This window comes from Phacochoerus africanus, chromosome 4 (assembly GCF_016906955.1).
Source record: "Phacochoerus africanus isolate WHEZ1 chromosome 4, ROS_Pafr_v1, whole genome shotgun sequence".
Classification (NCBI taxonomy): domain Eukaryota; kingdom Metazoa; phylum Chordata; class Mammalia; order Artiodactyla; family Suidae; genus Phacochoerus; species Phacochoerus africanus.
In genome coordinates, this window is record NC_062547.1 from 97,633,716 (window position 1) to 97,655,934 (window position 22,219).

Consider the following 22,219-nt stretch of genomic DNA (forward strand, 5'->3'; position numbering starts at 1 on the left):
CCACCTCCAGTCAATTGTATCAGCCTTTTGACTCCACAATTACTGATGATTATTATTATTTTTTTTTTGTCTTTTTGCCATTTTCTAGGGCCGCACCCACAGCATATGGAGGTTCCCAGGCTAGGGGTCAAATCAGAGCTGTAGCTGCCGGCCTACACCAGAGCCACAGCAATGCAGGATCCGAGCTGAGTCTGCAACCTACACCACAGCTCACAGCAACCCTAATCCGAGTGAAGCCAGGGATTGAACCCGCAACCTCATGGTTCCTAGTCGGATTCATTAACCACTGAGCCACAATGGGAACTCCCATTACTGATGATTATTAACACTGGAAAAAACTTGAGAATAATCCACATTCTTCTATAGGAGAAAACTTTCATGAACATAAAGAACTGAGGTGAGCACTCTTCCCTCAACCCACAGTAAGAAGAAACAAAACTCTGGCATCCTAAGAACTGTATTAAGAATAAAAAAGATCTCTGTGGCAAATGTACCTTGCGTTATTTACTCCAAAAAAGTGGCAGAAGACTAGCACCTGGATTTATTTTTTTTGTTTTATTCTTCTTTTTCTTTATTCTTCAATTTCCTGGAAATCAAAATATTTTGTGATTGAAAACAGAAGGCAATTCATCAGTAAAGTTGATAAAAAAATTCTTCAATTTTACAGTCTATTTGTTGCTCTGAATACTGGTACTACTGTAAAACTGATGTCATATTTAAAATTATATTTTAGTATGGTGAACAATTAACTTGCTTTCTAGGTAACTGTTGGAAATGTCACCACTGATATATTATTCTCTACTGATTTTTGGTAAATTTCTAGTGGATAACTCTTTCTGTTATACTCTAGGAGGCTCAGGACACTTAAAGTGCCTCAAATTATTACTATGCTTTAGATTTAAAACAAGAAACTGGAGTTCCCGTCGTGGCGCAGTGGTTAACGAATCCGACTAGGAACCATGAGGTTGCGGGTTCCGTCCCTGCCCTTGCTCAGTGGGTTAACGATCCGGCGTTGCCGTGAGCTGTGGTGTAGGTTGCAGACACGGCTCGGATCCCGCGTTGCTGTGGCTCTGGTGTAGGCTGGTGGCTACAGCTCCGATTCAACCCCTAGCCTGGGAACCTCCATATGCCACGGGAGTGGCCCAAGAAATAGCAACAACAACAAAAAAAGACAAAATAATAATAATAATAATAATAATAATAATAATAATAATAATAAAACAAGAAACTTAAAGGAAACCCACTGAAAAAGACAAATCAACTTTCTTCCTTAACAGTTCATATACAACCAGGAACCAGATTATTAGTGAAAGACTCTTCCTCCCTATGACCTGCCTCCCATAAATCACGGGTGTCCCCCAACACACACCTCTACAAGGAACAAGAACCCACCAATACCTGGAAAATTTGTCTCCACTGTTTCCTGGTGAATCACAGAATGTTCCTTTATACAGGTAAAACAGAGCCTCAAATGATTTCTGTGGCTTAGTTTTCTATTTTCATCACTGTGACGTTTGAGTGATAATTATCTTAACAGATCAAAATTCCAAAATTTAAACCTTTCACTTTGTCAAGAAGTTAGATGATTCAAACTGTATTCAATTAGTTTAAGAAGGAAATATCCAGATTTAACTGTCATAACTTATGTTAAGACACCCAAAGTGTTATAGAACATAATACATGAGGATAAATCAGTCTATAAGCACAATATTTTTTCCCTCCAAAGTAAAAGACATGACTTGAAAAAGGAATCATGCCAATACTGAATCATCATTTTGTACTGAAACATCAAATGTCAAAATTGCAATGGAAAAATGTGGTGATCTATTGCTATTTGTGCTTCAATTTTTGTTTCTGAAACCAATAGTGTAATAAAAAGACTTAATAAAGATACTGTTGAGGGTTAACAGACATTTGGAATCAAAATAAAAGAAAAAACTTACCAAATTTTAAAACACTAAAAACTAACCATTTTATTAATGAACGTCTACAAAACAGGTACACCAAAAGTGACTACTAATGCTGAAAAAAAAAAAAACCTTCAAAAAATGTGTACCACATGATTCAATTTTTTAAAACTTTATATATATAAAAGCTATATTATAAATACAAAGCTAAACTATTAAGAGTACTAACAATACTGTTCATACAAAGAAACTTGACAGTAGTAAAATATGAATACATAAGATGCTTCTTTTTGGTCCTTTCGGAAAAAAGAACTAATTTTTTTTTTTAACATGGCTCCAGGCACAAAAATAGAATATAAGATGACAACTTCAACATTCTTAGTGTTTATCCATGTAATTCTTTAAATGTCACCAGTCATAATAGCAATGAATTCCTCTTGATTTACTGTGGTAAGAAAGAAAAATATAAGTCAGAAATACAATTTTTTTCAGAGAACAATATTACTATTTTACAATAAGTATCTTTAAATTTCATAGTACACAAAATTTTTAATAAACCAAGATACAGGTTTTTGCTTTTACTTCTTTGCTAGGAAGTTGACTATATTAATTAAACTGAACTTCATGAATAAAAAAACATATAAAATGTAATACAGTATTCTATAATATTAATTAGGAAAAAGACATAATAGTAAGTTACAAAAAGTTCATCATAATCATAATATTTATACACAATAAATAGTTCTAAAAACTTGAAATCTAAAATTTCTTAGATGGTTAAACTCTCTTTATAACCTTTACTGTACTAGCACATTTGGCAAATCCTTTCTTAACAAATAAGCTTACATACATCATATATGTAGATTAGAATGCTAAAGGATAAAAAAATATTAGAATTAGAAAAAAAGTCAAATTGTTTTTTGAACTTTTATGTATTTAAAAGCCTATTTTAAAGAAACACTAATTGAAACCAGGTCACCATACCTCAAAAGTATCCAGAAAAATAGTAATTTTTAAAGATACAGATTTGATTTTCATCACCAAGGTAATAATGCAACTATAAAATAAGGACAGCAATGCAAGAAATAATCACTGATAGATTGTTTATCAAAAACATAAATAAAATTCATAAAAACCTCTAATTTATAAAGCATGTTTAAGAAAGCAATCTAGAAATAAATTAATGATAATCTTATTTAACATAATTTTAAAAAAAATAAAAGGAATTCCCATTGTGGCTCAGTGGTTAACAAATCCAACTAGGAACCATGAGGTTGCGGGTTCGATCCCTGGCCTCACTCAGTGGGTTAAGGATCTGGCATTGCCGTGAGTTGTGGTGTAGGTCACAGATGCAGCTCAGATCCCACCATTGCTGTGGCTCTGGCGTAGGCTGGTGCTACAGCTCTGATTAGACCCCTAGCCTGGGAATCTCTACATGCCGCGGTAGCGGCCCTAGAAAACACAAAAAAATAAAATAAAATAAAATAATAAAATAAAAATTTTAAAAAAACCAACATACACATGAACTGGCAATAGAAATGTTCAGAAAGGAACACTTCAAATTTGTGAAACAGGTGAGTTCATGGGCCCAAGACTTAACACATGTCTTAACAAGACACAAGTTATGAATGATAATTTTGATAATAAGAACACTATAATGAGAAAAGAGACCTGAATTCTAGTCATAGCTCTGAAACACAACACTTCTGCATCTCAGTTTTTTTCAAATGAAAATAATGAACTACGAGATGATCTTTTAGGTGTTTCTAACTCTTAAAACACCTTAGATAGTGACATATGAAAACACTCCAATGAATCAAACATTTTTGTCTAGTGAATGCCACACCATACTAAGAGTTGCATGTCAAAACACACATGGAAATTCCTATCTAGAATATCTTGAAGCTGAAGTAAAGAAAATATTAGGTGATATTACAAAATTATTATCTTATGAGTAACGATGGCATCATAGTTATGAAAAAATACTATTTTTATTCTTAAGAGATGCATACCAAAAGATTAGGGAGGTGTTAAGTTCACGATTTATTTTCCAAATGACTCAGAAAGAATATACACACTAAAGCAAATATAGTAAAATGCTAATTTAGTATTCATTTCACTAGTCTAACATTTTTTTCCTCCATGGCTGAGAAGATTCACAATGAAAAGTTAGAAAAAAATTAACCAATTAAAAAAGTTGAAGAGATCAAATATATATATTATGAATGAAAAGAGTATACTGACTCCAGAAACCACTCAAAACACAAGTTTCGATAATTATATTAGCCATGTTTTATATGTGAGACAGAGAACAAATGTCTAATACAAAATATGATCTGGAAGTTCCCATCATGGCACAGTGGTTAACAAATCCGACCAGGAACCATGAGGTTTCGGGTTTGATCCCTCGCCTTGCTCAGTGGGTTAAGGATCCAGCGTTGCGTGAGTTGTGGTGTAGGTTGCAGACTCGGCTTGGAACCCGCATTGCTGTGGCTCTGGCGTAGGCCGGTGGCTACAGCTCTGATTAGACCCCTAGCCTGGGAACCTCCAAATGCTGTGGGGAGCAGCCCTGGAAAAGGCCAAAAGACCAAAAAAAAAAAAAAAAAAAGATCTGTTTCTGGTTTTTTGTTTTTTGGGGTTTTTTTGAGGCATGCAGAAGTTCCCGGGCCAGGGATGGTACATCCACCGCAGCAGAGCCCAAAGCTGCTGCAATGACAAGGCCAGATACTTAACTGGATGCACTACAAAAGAATTCCCAAGACAAAACATGAGGCTATTATTAAAATAAAAGCCACATATCAGTGTTGAAAAAAAAATCCAACAAAATGGGAAAAATTATTACTAATGAGAAAAATTTAGATAAAAATAAATCTTGATTTGGGCTCCAAAATAAAAACAAAGAATTTGGTTTAACAGGAGGTGAAAGGAAGGCTAAGTTAGGAGAACACCATCAAAAACATAGTTAAAGAAAAAAATAGTGCAAAAATAAGCTATAAGGCATTAAGAATGAGCTGCCCAAAAGCCGACAAAGACCTAAATTCATGCATTCAATATTAAACATCTACAAGACGGTATGCTAGACACAACTGAACAGAATATAAAACCTGTACTATTCAAAATACTTTCAATGATTTTATAAGTTATAGCACTGATCTTTAACCTTTGTAGCTAAATGAATACATTTCAGTATCTTAAGAAAGGTTATGACTGCTCTCTCTCTAGTTAAAAAAAAAACAATCAAGATATACAACAATTTTAAACAATTGCATCTATCTGTATCTTCATTTAAAAACTCCTAATTTAATCAATCTAGAAAGAGGCATCTAGACCAAAATAGGAAACAAGAGTATATTTTTAAGAAAAACAACATAAGGAAAGCAGCCTTAGAATGATTTGACTACAAATCATTTTAACAGCATAACAGAACCATGATTAAAATATTCAAAATCTAAGAAGTACTTGCTTTGTTACTTAAAGATCTAAAATTTTCTTCTCTCAAATTGAAATTTCAAGACTCAAATTTCTTTTTTTTTTTTTTAGAGCCTCACCTGCGGCATTTGGAGGTTCCCTAGGGGTTGAATTGGAGCTACAGCTGCTGGCCTACACCACAGCCACAGCCACAGCCACAGCCACATCAGATCCAAGCTGCGTCTGCGACCTACACCACAGCTCACAGCAAAGCTAGATCCTTAACCCACTGAGCAAGGCCAAGGATCAAACAGAAACCTCAAGGTTCCTAGTTAGATTCATTTCTGCTGTGCCACAACAGGAACTCAAGACTCAAATTTCAAGTAAGCGTCATACAGTTCTAAAACAACAACTTAATTTTTATATTATTTGTGTATAAACACTTTAAAGTACTGTAGCATTTCCAAAGTACTTTTAACTATTTCATAATTTCACACCTAAAACCAGAATACATAAATCCAAAAAAGTGAACTTAAAAGCTGAAAGGAAGAAAGTGGTTATGGAAATTAACTAGTTCCTTTATCATCAGTGAGATTTTCAGACAACTACGAGAATAGGTGATGCCCTTAATCATACGGTCTTACCACCTTCCACATCAATCACATATATATATATTTTTTTTTTGTTTTGTTTTGTTTTGTTTTGTTTTATTTGCCACACCTGCAGCAATGTGGAAGTTCCCAGGCCAGGGATCAAACCCAAACCACAGCAGCAACCTGAGCCATTGCAATGACAATGCCAGATCCTTAATCTGCTGTGCCACAAGAGACCTCCAATCATATCTTATACCAAGTTCCTATATTTAATAATGCACAACGCCTACCTTAAAATAGGCATGTGTTAAAATATAATGAAATATAATGAATCAAATAAATATGGCATTTCACTTTTTCCTACACTGTCTTTTTAAATAAAAATTTCATAAATCATTAAACAGAGTAAATCATATTATATGCCATTAAAACAAAGAATTTTAGAGAAATTAAATAGATTAAGTACCTCAGAGACCATATGGCTCCAGAGGGGAAAAAACAAATTTTAACATTCAAAGTGCCAGTTGAATATTTTACTAATACACTGTTTCCTATAACAGTATTCAAGTTAAAAAAATCCCATGAACACAGAAATCTAATTAATATTTTACTTTATAGCACAAGAGGCAATTCAGTGTTATGGTTAAAAGTATATTCTTTGTCATTATGGAGAGATGAGTTTAACCTCTGGCTCTGCCATGTATTAGCTTTGTAATAATATCAGACAGGTTATTAAACTCCCAGAGCTTCAGTTTCCTCATCTACACTATGCAAAAATAGGTATATACATTGGTTTCACAAAAGCTATTATGAAAATCAAGTGACATAATCCATAACATGCTATGGGATGAGCATGTTATGCTTAGTAACCACAACATGCTATACATAGAATCTAACATGCATTAACATTCATCTTAGTTACTCAGAAGATGGTCCACTTTGGCTTTTTAAATGTTACTTCCAGAGTTCCCGTTGTGACTCAGCAGTAACAAGAACCAGACTAGTACCCATGAGGACGGAGGACCAGGTTCAATCCCTGGCCTCGTTCAGTGGGTTAAGGATCTGGCATTGCTGTGAGCTGCCAAGTAGGTAGCAGACACAGCTCGGATCCTGTGTTGCTGTGGCTCAGGCTGGCAGCTACAGCTCCAATTAGACCCACAGCCTAGAAACTTGCATATGCCTCGGGTACAGCCCTAAAAAGACAAAATAAATAAATATATAAATTAATAATGTTACTTCCATTTACTCAAAAAGATTTATTCTGTTTTATTTTATATATCTTAGGGGGGATTCTTTCTATATCATTACCATAGCTTTATTTATACTTCATATTGTCTTCTTTTCCTTTAATTCTTCATTCATCACATTTATTATTCTATATATACAATAAAAACACTTTCATTGCTCTGAAAAACTGAACAGTATGAAAAATTCATAAATATAGAACAACTACTAAAGTCCAAAAAAAAGGCAGCAAAGTATTATGATTATTAATAGTTTAAAATATACAAAGAAAGAGGTTCTATCTAGGCAAAACCTTGCCTGCAGCCAAAAATAGCAAACAAACAAACAAAAAGATTAAGTGATCAGATTAACATTATGATAAAATCTAACTTGTTACTTTTTCAAAACTGGGCAGATTTTCAGGTAGCTGCAGAGACCCAATATAAGTTAAGGCAGTATTCCTAGTCCCACTAAATAGATTTGAGTTGCTGTTCTCATTGTTTCTGAATATGAAAATGACCTCAGCAATAATTTTCAGGACTTGCTACAACAGCTATCTTCAGTAAATCTTGAGAAGTAGATAATGTCAAACAGGTACTATAAATTTTACAAAATAAGTGTATTTATCAATCACAATAGCATTTAGATAATTAACTGAAAAATAACAGCTTAAATATGCATGTACATCAATACTATTATTCATAAGGTCTACAGACAATATCTGATGCATATATGAACTCCCAGCCCTGTGCAATACTTCAGAAGGTCCCCACCCCTAGAGACCCACACCCTGTCTTGGAAACTACAAACTTAGACTATTTTAATATGATATGACCCACTCTCTTCTCCTCCACAAAAACATGTATCTTAACAATAAAAGATTATGTGTCAGGTAGATTTTATTTGTAATCAACCACTAGGGAAAAAAGGAGAAAAAAATGTTATTTGCCTCTTAGTCATTTGAATAAAGGACAGGAGGATTGCCAAGCAATAGTTGTACAGTGACTTAGAGTAGAGTAAGACAAGCAGTAAAGATTGAAGAAATATTTTAAGGATCCACTAAAATAAAATTTTCTAGCAATGGAGCACAGGTGTGAACTCAGACTCTAAAGCAGCAGTAGGTAGAGCAGTCTAACAAGGAATACAAGAAATGGACACATTGTCTAAGCAAACACTCATATCAAGTTTGAATTTAAGAGCAGCTTCCTAATTGATATTTTCTACTAATATCAAATGAAGCTAATAACTAAAATCTGTCTGTATTGCATGTGCCTCCTACAGGAAAAAGAAACTTTATAGCTCTCATCTTGTGACACGCATAGTAGCTATTATTAAAGATTTAGAAAATAGACATACCATGATTTGCTCTACCACTGAAGAAAGTACTTTTACATAAAGGACTCCTTTAAAGCTAATTTAGGGTAATAATCAACAGCTAGGGAGGACATAAGAATTTTTTAAATATGAAGGCAGTGGATGCAAAGTTCAAATATTAGAATAACAGCTAAATAAATCCTTTAAATTTCCTCAAGTTTTAATCATTTCTGTTTTAAAATATAAGTAACTATATCAGTACTCTTCATAGAGCTAGCATCAGAAATAGAAATGTTGTATACTGCTTAAATAATAGTCACATAAATATGAGAAAGCACAATAGAGCACAATTCTAATGGACAATCTACAAACCTAAACTGATAACTAGTTGCTACAGTCTTATCTCCTTATTAAAGCATGCCAGTATTTTCAAGATAATATAAGTAAAAATATATAGTTAGGACTATATCAACATGTATCTCCTGTAACACACACTCCTGCTTGCTGCTTAAGTCAGCAAACATCAAAGTACTCACCATGTTAAAAACAAATGAAGACTACAAAGATGGAAAAAAAGGAAAATAAGCTTGCATTTAAAGCTAGGCATCTTCTGGGGTTCCTGTCGTGGCGTAGTGGAAACGAATCTGACTAGGTTTCTATCCTGGCCTCGCTCAGTGGGTTAAAGGTATGGCCTTGCCGTGAGCTGTGGTGTAGGTCACAGACGCAGCTCGGATCTGGCATTGCTGTGGCTATGGTGTAGGCCAGCAGCTATAGCTCCAATTAGACCCCTAGCCTGGGAACCTCCATATGCTGCAGGTGCAGTCCTAAAAAGACAAAGACAAAAATAAATAAATAAATAAATAAAAATAAAGCTAGGTATCTTCAATTATTTTCATTTAATGCCCATAACCATCCTGGAAGATATTACCATTCTTATTGATATAAATAGGAAAAATGAGACTCAGAAAACTTGCACAAAATTAGGGCAATTAAGTAAGTGGTAGAGATTCAATGCAAATCCAGGTCTGCCTGAGTCCAAAACCTTAGGTCTTTCACATTATATGATTGTCTGCCCTTTAGAGGCTCACAATATTACTGGAGAGACACACATGTATATAACTAAGAAAAGGCGGAATATAGAAATGTCAAAATAGCTTGTTTCTCTAAATGCTATGGGCCCTCAATGGGCTCTCATAATTTTTAAACAGAGATCACTGAGAGAGGATTTTGAGGGAAAAAAAAAAAAAACAGAGTTTAAAAAGAACCTCAGAATGTACATTTTAGCCAACAAATTGGCAAACAGAACATTCTAGGATTAAAGAATAGCATTAAAGGCAAAACATAAAAAGACAGGATAGAGTGTATTCTGTGACAGTGTGCATACTATATGGAGGCGAGGGTTAAAGTAGAAAGCAGAAAAATAATGTGGGGAATAAAACTAGATACTTATGGTAGGACAGATCAAAGAAGGCTTCGGATTTTACTCTGTAGGCACTGAATAATCATTTTAAGCATTAGAACAGGAAAATGAAATCACTAAAACTGTATTTTAGGGAAAAAATGCTTTAGAATAAATTAGGAAGAGAGTAGAGGCTTACAGGCATGGAGTGCAGAGCAGGGACAACATAAGCCTTTGTCACTGGGTAGCATCAGTTAACAAACAGAACAGTGTACGCAGCAGGCATTCAAGAAAATAAGAGTTCCTGCCATGGATCAGCAGAAACGAATCTGACTAGCATCCATGAGGACGCAGGTTCAACCAGTGGGTTAAGGATTGTCTGGCATTGCCATGAGCTGTGGTGTAGGTCGCAGACACGGCTCAGATTTCCCATTGCTGTGGCTGTGGCGCAGGCCATCAGTTACAGCTACAATTCAACCCCTAGCCTAGGAATCTCCACATGCTACAGGTGTGGCCCTAAAAAGACACACACACACACACAAAAAAGGAAATAAATGAAACTATGATAACATTCCAACAAAGAAATAAGAGCCTAAGTTAGGACAGCAGCAATAAAGAAATAAAACAGACTCAAAATCTCTGAAAGGTAGATGCAAAGAACTTAGTTACAATTTAGATGCACATGCAGCTTGAGGAAGAAGGTATTAAAAGCTGAAATTTTACTGAGTGGCTGAAATTTTGGAGATATTTCATCCTCAAAGAAAAGTACTTTCTTAAAGTGTGAAACTTCATATTATAATCTACACAGTAGGTTTTAAAGGTCTGCTTCACTCTAAACTGAGTACGTGTAGTATTTATAGTAGTATTTATACAAAAAGCCCATTACAGGATAAACGACATTTACATTAAATAGTTTGCAAAGGATCTTGAAAATAATTTGGTTTTAGAAAAATTTACTATATGCATATATTAGGAATATTTGGAATATATGTTTTACTTGAAACTTACTTTCTCCATCACCATCTTTATCAAATTCTTCTATCATAGCCCGAAGTTCTTCATCACTCATGTTTTCACCCAATTCTCTGGCAACACGTCGCAAATTCCTCAAGCTTATTTTACCTGAATCATCATCATCAAATAATTTAAATGCCTTCAATATTTCTTCATGTGGATCTCTTTCCAATATCCAGTCTGTCACTATAGTTAAAAAAAGGTGAAAACCAAAACTTATAGCACTCATTTGTGAAATCAACTAAGTATTAGATAAGAATTAAAGCTGTGAATGTGTCAATATTTAGTTTGACAATAAAAATGCCATACTGGAGCCCAAAGCTCCAGAGATAAAATTATAAAGACCAAATCAATATTTTAAAATTTAACCTTTATATTATTAACAATTTATCCCATTATAAGATAAACATAACTGTATCACACAGAAGCAAAAATTTTAAAACTATGTACCATATTTATTTAAGATCTACTATTATCAAGAATTGTACTAGGCTACATTAGCATCAGAAACACAAGCCTAGGAGTTTAGAAATGAGTTGCAGAGATGTTATAAAAATCAAACAATAAAAACCAACTAGGTAAAAGTTGTTTGCTTAATAGTAATATTGGCTGTTCCTCAAATTTAATACAACTTTAAAAAAAGAAAACACCTCTGACAAATTAACAAAATAACTACCATCATTGATACAGACACACTCTTAGACAATAGATGAAAATTCCACTGGTATCTTCATGATTAGAAGAACCTCTTGGTTTCCCAAAAGTAGTTATAAAAAGGATTGAATCTGATTGCAGTGGGGGAAAAAAAAAGGTCTGGGAAGGAGATCTCTCTAAAGTCAAAGCGATTTTGTTCAGCAAGATAGTAACTCTCAGACAGCCAAATTAAAATTACATGCAATTTCAGACTTTAATAGTAATAAGTATTTTAATATACTAAATGTAATAGTATATAAAAATTTAGTAAACTTAAACAATATTTTCATTACTACCAGTCTTTAATCAACAATCACAATAACAAAAATTTTTAAATCTGTGGTATAAATTTTTTTAAGTTACTGGATAGAATTCTGAAAATAGCAAACATCTCTGAGTTAGTTCTATATGCTAGTCTACCACTACCACAGAAGATATTTATGACCTTCACTGTGGCATTAAAAATAAGTCAGTCCAGAGTTCCCATTGTGGCTCAGCAAAAACAAATCTGACTAGGAACCATGAGGTTGCAGGTTTGATCCCTGGCCTCGCTCAGTGGGTTAAGGATCTGGAGTTGCTGTTAGCTGTGGTTTAGGTCGCAGATGTGGCAGATCCGGTGTTGCTGTGGCTCTTGTGTAGGCCGGCAACAACAGCTTTGATTAGACCCCTAGCCTGGGAACCTCCATATGCCACAAGTGTGGCCCTTAAAAAAAAGAAAGAAAAAAAAAGTCAGTCCTACTGAGGTTTATATAATTAAAAATTTTTAAATGCCTGTAGATGGAAAGTACTAGAATGTTTAATGTACCAAAAAATATATATATATAATTCAAGTCCCCTACAAATTGCTGTTTTACTGGTTTCATTGTATCTAGTTGAGTACCCTTTAGAATAAGCACCTATTCAAGCTAATGTTACATACATTCAATAGTTTTCTCTTATCCATTAACTTTATCCAAAAAGTCTTCCAAGTAACTAATTGAAGTATATTACTCTAAGTATGCAAATCATCAAAGCTCATAAATATTCAGTTAAAAAGGAGTTGGCATATATACAGCCATAACACCAAAATAAAATACCACACTTAACTCTATGGCTCATACTCAACTTATTTTGAATTTAGTCCCAACAAAAAAGCAGGACAAGGAAAAAAAAAGTGTTAAGAAATTTTCTTCACCAATTAAATAATTTACATGACAGGTGAACCAAAAAAGCAGCTTGCTGAAAATATTAATGTACTTAAAGAAACAACAGGGTGATCTGGAGAACAGATGGGGCTCCAAGATGTATAAATTCATATCCCACTGGTGCTTTAATTGTGTTAGTAACTTTAGACTATGTGTCTATATAATCTTTTATCAATACTTTGCCTTAGAATGCAACTTTCTGGGAACTATAAATATCCATCATTCCGGACAACTAAAACATTACAAATTTATAGTGACTCTTCTCCATGCCTTCATGTTCTATTTCTGTTCTACAAAGTAGAATTTAATTACAAGAAATACATTTTTTCCAATGAAAATAAATCAACTGACATACAGGCAACACAGGTGTGTTCCATCTATTTCACAAATTTCTGTCCCTGTAGCTCTATTTCCAAATGATTTTTACACTATCAGAAATGTACTTACTCAAAAGTTAGGCCTATACCTTATAAAAATCATTAAGAACAGGGTAAATTCAAAAATAAAACTTTAAAGCAAATCAGTGATTAGATCCTAGAGTACAAAGGATACCATTTTTTTCGCTTTTAAATGTACCCCTTTTCTTTTCATTCTTAGTACCTTCCCATTGTTTATTACAATTGTCCCTCATGGAGTTCCCATCATGGCACAGCAGAAAGGAATCCAACTAGGAACCATGAGGTTGCAGGTTCAACCCCTGGCCTCACTCAGCGGGTTAAGGATCTGGCATTGCCATAAGCTGTGGTGTAGGTTGCAGACACAGCTTGGATCCTGTGTTGCTATGGCTGTGGTGTAGGCCAACAGCTCTATCTCCGACTGGACCCCTAGCCTGGGAATCTCAGTATGCACAGGTGCGGCCCCAAAAAGCAAAAACAAATGAACAAAAAAAAACCCCAAAAAAAGACAACAACAAAAAAACAGTCCCTCTGTATCCATAGGGGATTGGTTCCAGGAATCCCCCAAGGATACCTAATCCGACACACAGTATTTACATATAATCTATGCACATCCTCCTGTCATCTCTAGATTATTTACAATACATAATACAATGTAAATCCTATGTAAATCACTGTAAAACAATCTAAATGCTACGTCAATAGTTGCCAGGCACTCAGTAAATTTAAGTTTTGCTTTTTGCAACTTTCTGAAACTTTTTCCAGTAAGACTTTCAATACACAGTTGGTAGAACCCAGGGATAGATAGGACCAACTATATCTTCCGTATATTCTACCTGCAGTATCTCTTCCCTCTAACCCATCTTTAATACTCTCAACAGTTACCTCTTTAAAACATATCATCTCCTCTTCTTTAAAAACTGACATAGATCTGCTGTTTAGAGTACAAATTCGATTTTATACAAGATTCTACCTGTCTGGCCCAATCCTACTTTTCCAGTCATTTCCCTCTTATCCCCTAGAAGAGGAGATAAAGTGAAGTTTTCCAAACATGCTATACTTCTGCTATGTTTGTTGTTGCTGTTTTCTCTGCTCATACCTTTTGCTACTCCTCCCATAATTTTCTCCTTGAGATGAAATTCCATTCCCATCCCTAAAGCCTAAATTAAAAATCCTCTCTGCAAAGTCTTTTTTAATTGCTCTAGATCAGGAATTGACAAACTTTCTTGTCAAAGGCCAGATAGTAAATATTTTAGGCTTTTTTTGGAGAGAGAGGGGAGCATAAAGTCTTTGTCCCAACTACTCACTCTGCCATGGTATCACAAAAGCAGCATAAAAAAATGATATGGCAGCATAAAGACAACAGCTGAATTTGGCTCAAGGGCTGCAGTTTCCCAGTGCCTGCCCTACACAAAATTATAATTCTCTAAAGAGCACCATGTCTTGCTGTCACCTGCATTTAAATAATAAACTCCTTGAAAGAAGAACCTCTTAGTAATTTTTGATTAATTCCCTTCTCTCATCCCTGCACAGTATCAAATGCCAAAAAAAAAAAAAAAAATCAGCAGATGTTTGCTATATAAGCAAAACAAAAAATAACACAATATTCTATTCTACATAGACAATAAAATAATAATACTTGCCAAAAATAGATGAGTACAAATATCTGACTTAAGTAGCAATTCCTAAAATACCTATTAGTTGCTAGTCTCAGATGTTCTAAACTCTAAACTTACACTAAATATATTTTAATACTTTTTTCTAACAATGGGAAGAATTCAAAGTGCCAAACTTTATAGAGAAATACCTGTGAATATCTGTGAAACAATATCCTTAGACAGTAATAGACAGGAGATAGAATCAAATGTCCTGACTTAGCGTTATTTGTACCAAAATATAAAACATATAGTCAGGGATTTCAAGTTGTGGCTCAGTGGGTTATGAAACTGACAAGCACCCATGAGGATGTGGGTTTCATCCCTGGCCTCACTCAGTAGGTTAAGGATCTGGCATCGTAGTGAGTTGTGGTATAGGTCACACACATGGCTCAGATCCTACGTTGCTGTGGCTGTGGCACAGGCTGGCAGCTGCACCTGCAGCTCCAATTTGATTTCTGGTCTGGGAACTTCCATATGCCTCAGGTACAGCCCTAAAAAGCAAAAAACAAAACACATATTCATCTGTGCTCAGCTATTATATTAAAATAATCAAAAAATGAGGGTTAACAAAATTCTTGACCATGTGATTCCCAAACAGTGATATAAAGTTCTATATGATAGTTGGTATTCTCAATAGGTAGTCATAGGATAGCTAAAGTATCTACTGAGCCTGTCAAAAGGTTGATCTTTGAAAGTCAGACTGAAGTTTACTCATGGCCATTCATTCTAGAAAGAACCCAGTATTTCTGCTCTGTTAATAACAAAGAAAAGGGTCAGGAAAGGTGGAGACTCGCCGGCATGGGACTCTCGCCTCAACTGCTAATTATCAAAATTTTTAAAACTGTATTCACTTAAGATGAAACAATGTGTTGTATAAAATTATTAGAGACAATTATATAGTGCTTAAAGTAGCCAGCAACCACAGAAAAAAATGAAATTAGAAAAAATATAAATACATGGAGTGTAATACTTTTATATTCCAGTGGTATATATATGTTATTTTCCAGCTATTGAAACAAAGACTAATTTTTAAACAATAACAAAAATACTTAATATGACTTACTATATACTAAGCCCTTTGCTAAATATTTCTCGTATTTTTAACTTATTTATTATTCATAAAATATAGTACAACTATGAGATAGTACAACTGTCCCTATTTTATAGTTGAAAATGAAGCGCAAAGAAGTAAAAGGTAGTAAGTGGCAAAACCAAGATCTAAACCCAAGCAATTGTACCAGGATGTCCATGCTAAACCATTACACTGACCAAATGTGCCTGACTTATAGCTCTTTCCTAGTAGTATCATTTCCACTGTCCTTAAACCTGGTTTAAGGACAGTGGAATTTGAAGTTTCAATTTAAGTTGAAATTTGAAGAAAGTTTATAAACCCCAGAAAAGCTTCAATACTGGGAAAATAAAGGTGACTCTCTCTCTCAAGTAAATAATTCTACAAATTAGAGGAAAAAAAAGGATACGATCCCCAAAGGGAGAAGCTGCCTCTCTAAATATTTAGTCATCTATTAGTTCATAAACTGGGGGATCTTCTGTACTGTGCTTTTTTTCTTGTTTGGGTTTATTCTTTAATTTCCCTTTTCCTCATGTCCTCATTTGAATTTTCAGATTAGAAGAAAATTACAAATAAATCTATTTTTTCCACATATTCTAACTGCCATTTCTTTCTGTTTTTCTGTATTACTTATTGACTATTTAAAACAGTTCATGTGTATATGTGCATATAAATTTTTTCTAGATTTTTTTAAATATGTAAAAATAACTAAATTATGCTTATATTATGACCCAGTCAGTTGTTCTAAAATGTTTTCTCCTGTTCCCAGTCTGTCAACTATCTCCCTTACTACAATCTTCTCCCCACCTGCAACTTTAAAGAGATGACATTATTCTCTGAGATCAAGGTCATCCAGGGTATGCAGCCCCTCACAAGCTCTGTAAACCTGAGGGCAGGAACTTCATCAACAGCCAAAGATACCAACTGGTGCCAATTTCCTCTCCTCCCACTGTGCCAACAAAAATCATATATAAAAATGGTCTCAGGAAATATTTTCCAAACAAAAAATACCATATTTTACCTTTTACTGTAACAAAATTATTTTTTTTTTGTCTTTTTAGGGCGACGCCCGCAGCAGATGGAAGTTCTCAGGCTAAGGGTTGAATCGGAGCTGTAGCTGCTGGCCTACACCATAGCCAGAGCAACTCAAGATCTGAACCACATCTGCAACCTACATCACAGCTCACCTCAATGCCAGATCCTTGACGCAGTAAGCGAGTCCAGGGATCAAACTGGTGTCCTCATGGATACTAGTCAGGTTCCTTACCACTGAACCATGACAGGAACTTGGGTTCCTTACCACTGAGCCATGAGAGAATTCCAAGAAAATAATTTTTTTTTTTTGGTCTTTTGTCTTTTTTGTGGTTGTTGTTGTTGTTGTTGTTGCTATTTCTTGGGCCGCTCCCGCGGCACATGGAGGTTCCCAGGCCAGGGGTCAAATCGGAGCTGTAGCCACCGGCCTACGCCAGAGCCACAGCAACGCGGGATCCGAGCCGCGTCTGCAACCTACACCACAGCTCACGGCAATGCCGGATCATTAACCCACTGAGCAAGGGCAGGGACCGAACCCGCAACCTCATGGTTCCTAGTCGGATTCGTTAACCACTGCGCCACAACGGGAACTCCCAGAAAATAATTTTTTGATGTTTTTTTTAGTTTTATCACAAAATATAGGCACACATTACATGGAAAGATATCCTTCCATAAGAAGCTATACAATAGCTCCTTGGTTAAAATCTTCAGAACAGAACAAAAGACAAAATGATAAATCCCATTGACAATGAAGCAATAAATCTTATTTTTTTCTTTGAAAATCAGCAAAAAATACCAAAAAAAACCCCAAAATTAAGATCCATATCATATAGCAATACTCGATAACAAAATTCCACAACTGAGAGAATTTTTAAAATACTGTTAGATAATTTTCTAACAATTGATGATTACAAAGACTATTAAAATACACACCAACTTCATTAAAATCTTCAAAGGTGATTTTCCCCGTGGCTTCTCTGTCATAATCTTTAAGAATCTTCAGTATATCAGCTTTTTTTACATCAAACCCCAAGGCTCTCATTGCCACCTTTTGGATTAAAAGAGAAAAGCAAATTATAATGCATTTTTTACAAAAGTGATTTCCCATTCTCAAATAAGTTTTTAGTACTTAAAAGTTACAATACATCAATAAAACATATATTCTTTCGCATATTTTATGTCTCTAAAATAATAGTGATAGTTTTTCTTCATTACTAAAATTAGATGGCAATTTTTTCATCTATATATCCCTTTTTTAATATGACAAACTAATCAATGAGTGTTTAGACAATACACTATACAATGCACTGACTTTTGTGAAAGATAATTTTAATGGCTTATTCATTTTCAAACTATTAACAATCAAAATGGAAAGAAGGTATAATATAAATATTAAAAAGTTATACAGAAGAAGAGATTAAAAAATTAAAGTAAGAATTTTCATCAGATTCTCTATGACTAGTTATCAAGTAAGTAATCTAGGACCCTGAGCTTAGAGAAAGAAGAGATCTAGATACTAGTAACAAGGAATAAGAGATGGTTAAAGAAGTCTAATTTAGAAGATTATAGTTGTTCCTTAAATGGTGCACGGATGAAGTAGAGCAGAAGGGCATTTAGAAAAAAATGACTAGTATTAAAACACACACCAAAATAAAGAATAAGCTTGAAGACAGGGAATAGAGCAGTTCACCTTACCTGAATAGGAAGAGATTAGGTAGAAGAAAACAGTTAGCAAATGAGAAAAAAAGTAGGTCGTAGCAAAAGTGTGGAGGGCATTCAATAAAAATTTTTAAAAATGTGAACTTTACGCAGTATACAAAATAAAGCTTATGAGCAATGAATAATATGATGAAAGAATTTTAGAAAGATGAATTTAATGAGAGTGTACAGGAAAAAGAGAAACCAATTAGGAAGTTTCAGATATGAAATAAGATCCCAAACCAAGATAATAACAATAGCAACAAATAGAAGAAACATTATTAAAAAAAGAATTGATCAAAACTGGGTAACTAAAAGAAACAGTGAGTACAGAGCTATAAGAATACTATCTTCCTCATTGTGCTGAGTGTAAGATCCAACCTACCTTAAATACCAATTCCCCTTTGATTCTTTATAAATATTTCTAGAACCTAAAATTGACACTTTCCCCATTAGCATTGTGTCAACATCAGATATCACTTATGTTTCCTGCACCAGAGAAAACAGGATGAGACTGTTACCAACATGTTCAAGTTAAAAAACAAGTAACACTCCCTCAATCTGAAAAATATGTCACCAAAAAAGAAGAAACACCAAAGTGGGAAGAGGAATACGGTAAGTATAGTTTAAATACTATAGCTTTATTTTTTTTAACTACGTGAATGAAAAATAAGCCCCTCCATAGGAATGTATTTTTACATTATACTATTCATTTTACCATATGAGAAGGAGTTTCTAAAAAGATATGCTACAAGTACTATTCAATTTTATTAAAAGCACTTAATGGTAAATGTTTAAAATGATTTCATATTTCCAAAACCAAATTAAAATATTTATAAATATATTTTTAATCAACTGTCAATATGCAAATCATTTTAACAGATAGAGGTCGAGTATATTACCTTTAATTCATGGTAATCTATTGCTTCATCTTTGTCCGTGTCAAATAGTTCAAAAGCATCTTTAATTTCTTGTTTCTGTTCTTCAGAGAGTTCTCTTCTTTTTTTCCTTTTTGTTTTGTCTACTACAAGCTCATTTCTATGAAATGAAGACAGAAAACCCTATTTATTGCACTTTAATCCCATTCTCCTATACTTCTAAATGACTCAAATAAGAATCCAAAAATACAACAAAAAATTAGCCAATTAATAAATACCTAAATTTCTAAAAAGGAAGTATTTTCCTTACATGAAAGGAAGAGATTTTCCTTACATGAGTCAAAGCCCTGCTCTTCCCATCGACTAAGGTGCTATAAACTTGTGCTTCCTAAAACTGAAAAGTGTTAAGTTATTAAAGAAATGAGGACTTAACTTCCCTTCCTTCTGGCTTTTTATTTATTTCCACTAATATTACTATGGAAGAAACAAGAAATGTGAATAAGAAACATTAGTTTTATATCAGAACCCCCCAAAAAAACAAAGCACCCATAGTTACTCATTTTACAATGTCTGTTAAAAAAAAAAAGTAGAATTCACAATTGATGATCACTACATATTAGGCTTACTTTTATAGTGTTAATAACTATCAAAATTACTACAAAAAGACATCTAACTCATCAATTAACATAAACTCTTTTGGCATTGTGGGTCAAAAGTGTTTTTAGATTACACATTTTTAAGTTTGGCATTTTATTTGCAATTTCTCCCACTGATATTAACAATCACCCAAAAAACTTAGCCTAAGCATACTATTAAACACCAGAAAAGTACATATTTGTGCTAACGCTATATAATAATGTGGAGTCAACTGTCTTGTAAATCTCACTTAACATATACATTTAGATTTAATTTTTCATAAACCCTGAAAAAGGCTGAAGAAAAAAAGGAATTTAGTGTAAAAGCCAGAAATATCTTGAGATGTTCCAAATTTTCAAATGGGGCTGCAAGTTTGAAGCAGAAGAATTCTGTAAAACTTAGAAAATGTAAAAACCCAGTTGATTTTATTAGACACGTTATCTGTTTGCATTTTAAGTTGCTTTGTTCTCTGAAATATACCACACACACACACACACACAAAAGGCAAGAGATGACTAGAAAGTGACCAAAAGAGATATGATAAAGCTGAGGTAGATCTTGCTTTCACAGGAGACCCCACTTCACACAAGCCTGGACGTTCCGGGGGTCGGCCATTCTTTTCCCAAGATTTTGAGAGAACAAGTCCGCAAACCACCGACAACTGACCCCAGCCAAGGATACCACGATTATGCCTTATCAGAACTCGGTACCTTTTTAGTTAGGTGTAACTATATAGGTATTTTTACTGTAACACGCCTAGTCGGAGTTGGGAAGTAGGCAACAAATGGTAGGTTAGTGGTTGGAAATAAGCGAAAAATAAAGAAACTCAGGAAATCTAAGAGATTACCAACTAAAAGCACTAAAATGGGTCTACTATTACATAGTGAAGCAAGGAGGACTTTACGTTATTTCTAAAATCTACGGGTTAGATGTTAGCAGGAAGGGAGCTGCGGTGGAGGCCATAAGCGAAGGAATGACGGGAACTTTACTAAGGATGCTCCAAGGCCTGGTTTCCTAGTTCACATAAACAAGAGCGTAGAAACCTCGCGATATTTCACTGCCTCCTCGAGACTATAACAACCCAGGTTGTTGGGGTCCGAAGCCCAGTGGCCTGACAGAAATGACCGTCTAACTGCACGGAGCTCACCCGGGCCCCGAAGATGAGGAGTCTGGCCCGGGAAAGGTGGCCAAGGCTCCCTTCCCTCGTCCCAAACTGCATTCCCTTCCTTGCCTCGCCCCAAGCTGCCTCCCTTCCACACACACCCACCCTGGGGCCCGCTGCGTGGTGTGGAGAGCATTGCCGCCTCCTCATTACCGACCTCAGAGCTAAACTCATTTTCTCTTCGGCCAGAGACTTTCCTCTCGAGAACGACTTTAACCCCCTACTCAAAGCCGAACGACTTCCACAAGCGGTTCAACAGACAACGACCTAAGCAGCCTCAAGACCTCCCACAAGGTAGACATTTCTGAGCTGGATTGGTTGAAATAGCTAATGCCTTGCCCATTAGGGCGGAAGCGTCACTAGTCCTCTTCTCTCATTGGGCATTTTTTGCGTCAATCAAAGAGCTCTCCCTTTCGGCTCTCTTGCTGCCCCTCCCGCCTTTTAGGTTGACCTGTAGCGTAGCCCCCACCCCCTCCAATCCTTTGCGAAGCGAGCGTCTGAGGGTCTGCTGGGCTTTTCGGACTGAGGGTGACTGACCAAAGCCTCAGGCGAGAAGGCCTGCGGCGTGTGGACGACGTCTGGAAACGGCGCAGGAAGGGAAGAGACGCCCCGCAGGTTGTCCTGCTAGGAGGAGGGAGTAGCTTGTGAATGAGATCTGCAAAATTTGGCTCCACTCTATTCTGAAATTTTGGATGATTTAAATACATGGGGAGTTTGTTTAAAACTCAGATTTAAGTGTCACTTTCCTTCATTCTGATTCTAGTAGATGTGAATCTGCCTTTTTTCTTTTTCCTTACAAAATCCAAATGATTCTGAGGCAGGAGCTGTGGATTATACCTTTATAATCACTGGGTTGAATTATTAGGCTATTTACGGTGAAGCTGTGCCTAGATGGCAATTGCTCCCCTATACCTCCTTTGAGGTGCTTTGGTACTTCACTACCGAACCAAGTCTC

The 22,219-nt window shown here is 35.1% G+C and overlaps 1 protein-coding gene across 1 annotated transcript; it reads right to left on the minus strand.

Moving 5' to 3' along the window:
• Positions 1 to 1,954: 1,954 nt before the first annotated feature.
• CETN3 (centrin 3) lies at positions 1,955 to 21,569 on the minus strand. Its single transcript, XM_047778279.1, has 5 exons — positions 21,422 to 21,569; positions 19,491 to 19,626; positions 17,824 to 17,938; positions 10,854 to 11,045; positions 1,955 to 2,352 (listed from the first exon to the last, which is right to left on the minus strand). The coding sequence occupies exons 1-5, from the start codon at positions 21,436 to 21,438 to the stop codon at positions 2,309 to 2,311; spliced, it is 504 nt and encodes a 167-aa protein (XP_047634235.1). The 5' UTR covers positions 21,439 to 21,569; the 3' UTR covers positions 1,955 to 2,308.
• Positions 21,570 to 22,219: the final 650 nt, after the last annotated feature.

Coding starts and splice junctions, on each gene's coding strand:
- CETN3 (XM_047778279.1), bottom strand. Junction 17,939..19,490: donor TAGATTACCATGAATTAAAG/GTAATATACTCG, acceptor TTAATCCAAAAG/GTGGCAATGAGAGCCTTGGG. Junction 11,046..17,823: donor TGAAGATTTTAATGAAGTTG/GTGTGTATTTTA, acceptor TTTTAACTATAG/TGACAGACTGGATATTGGAA.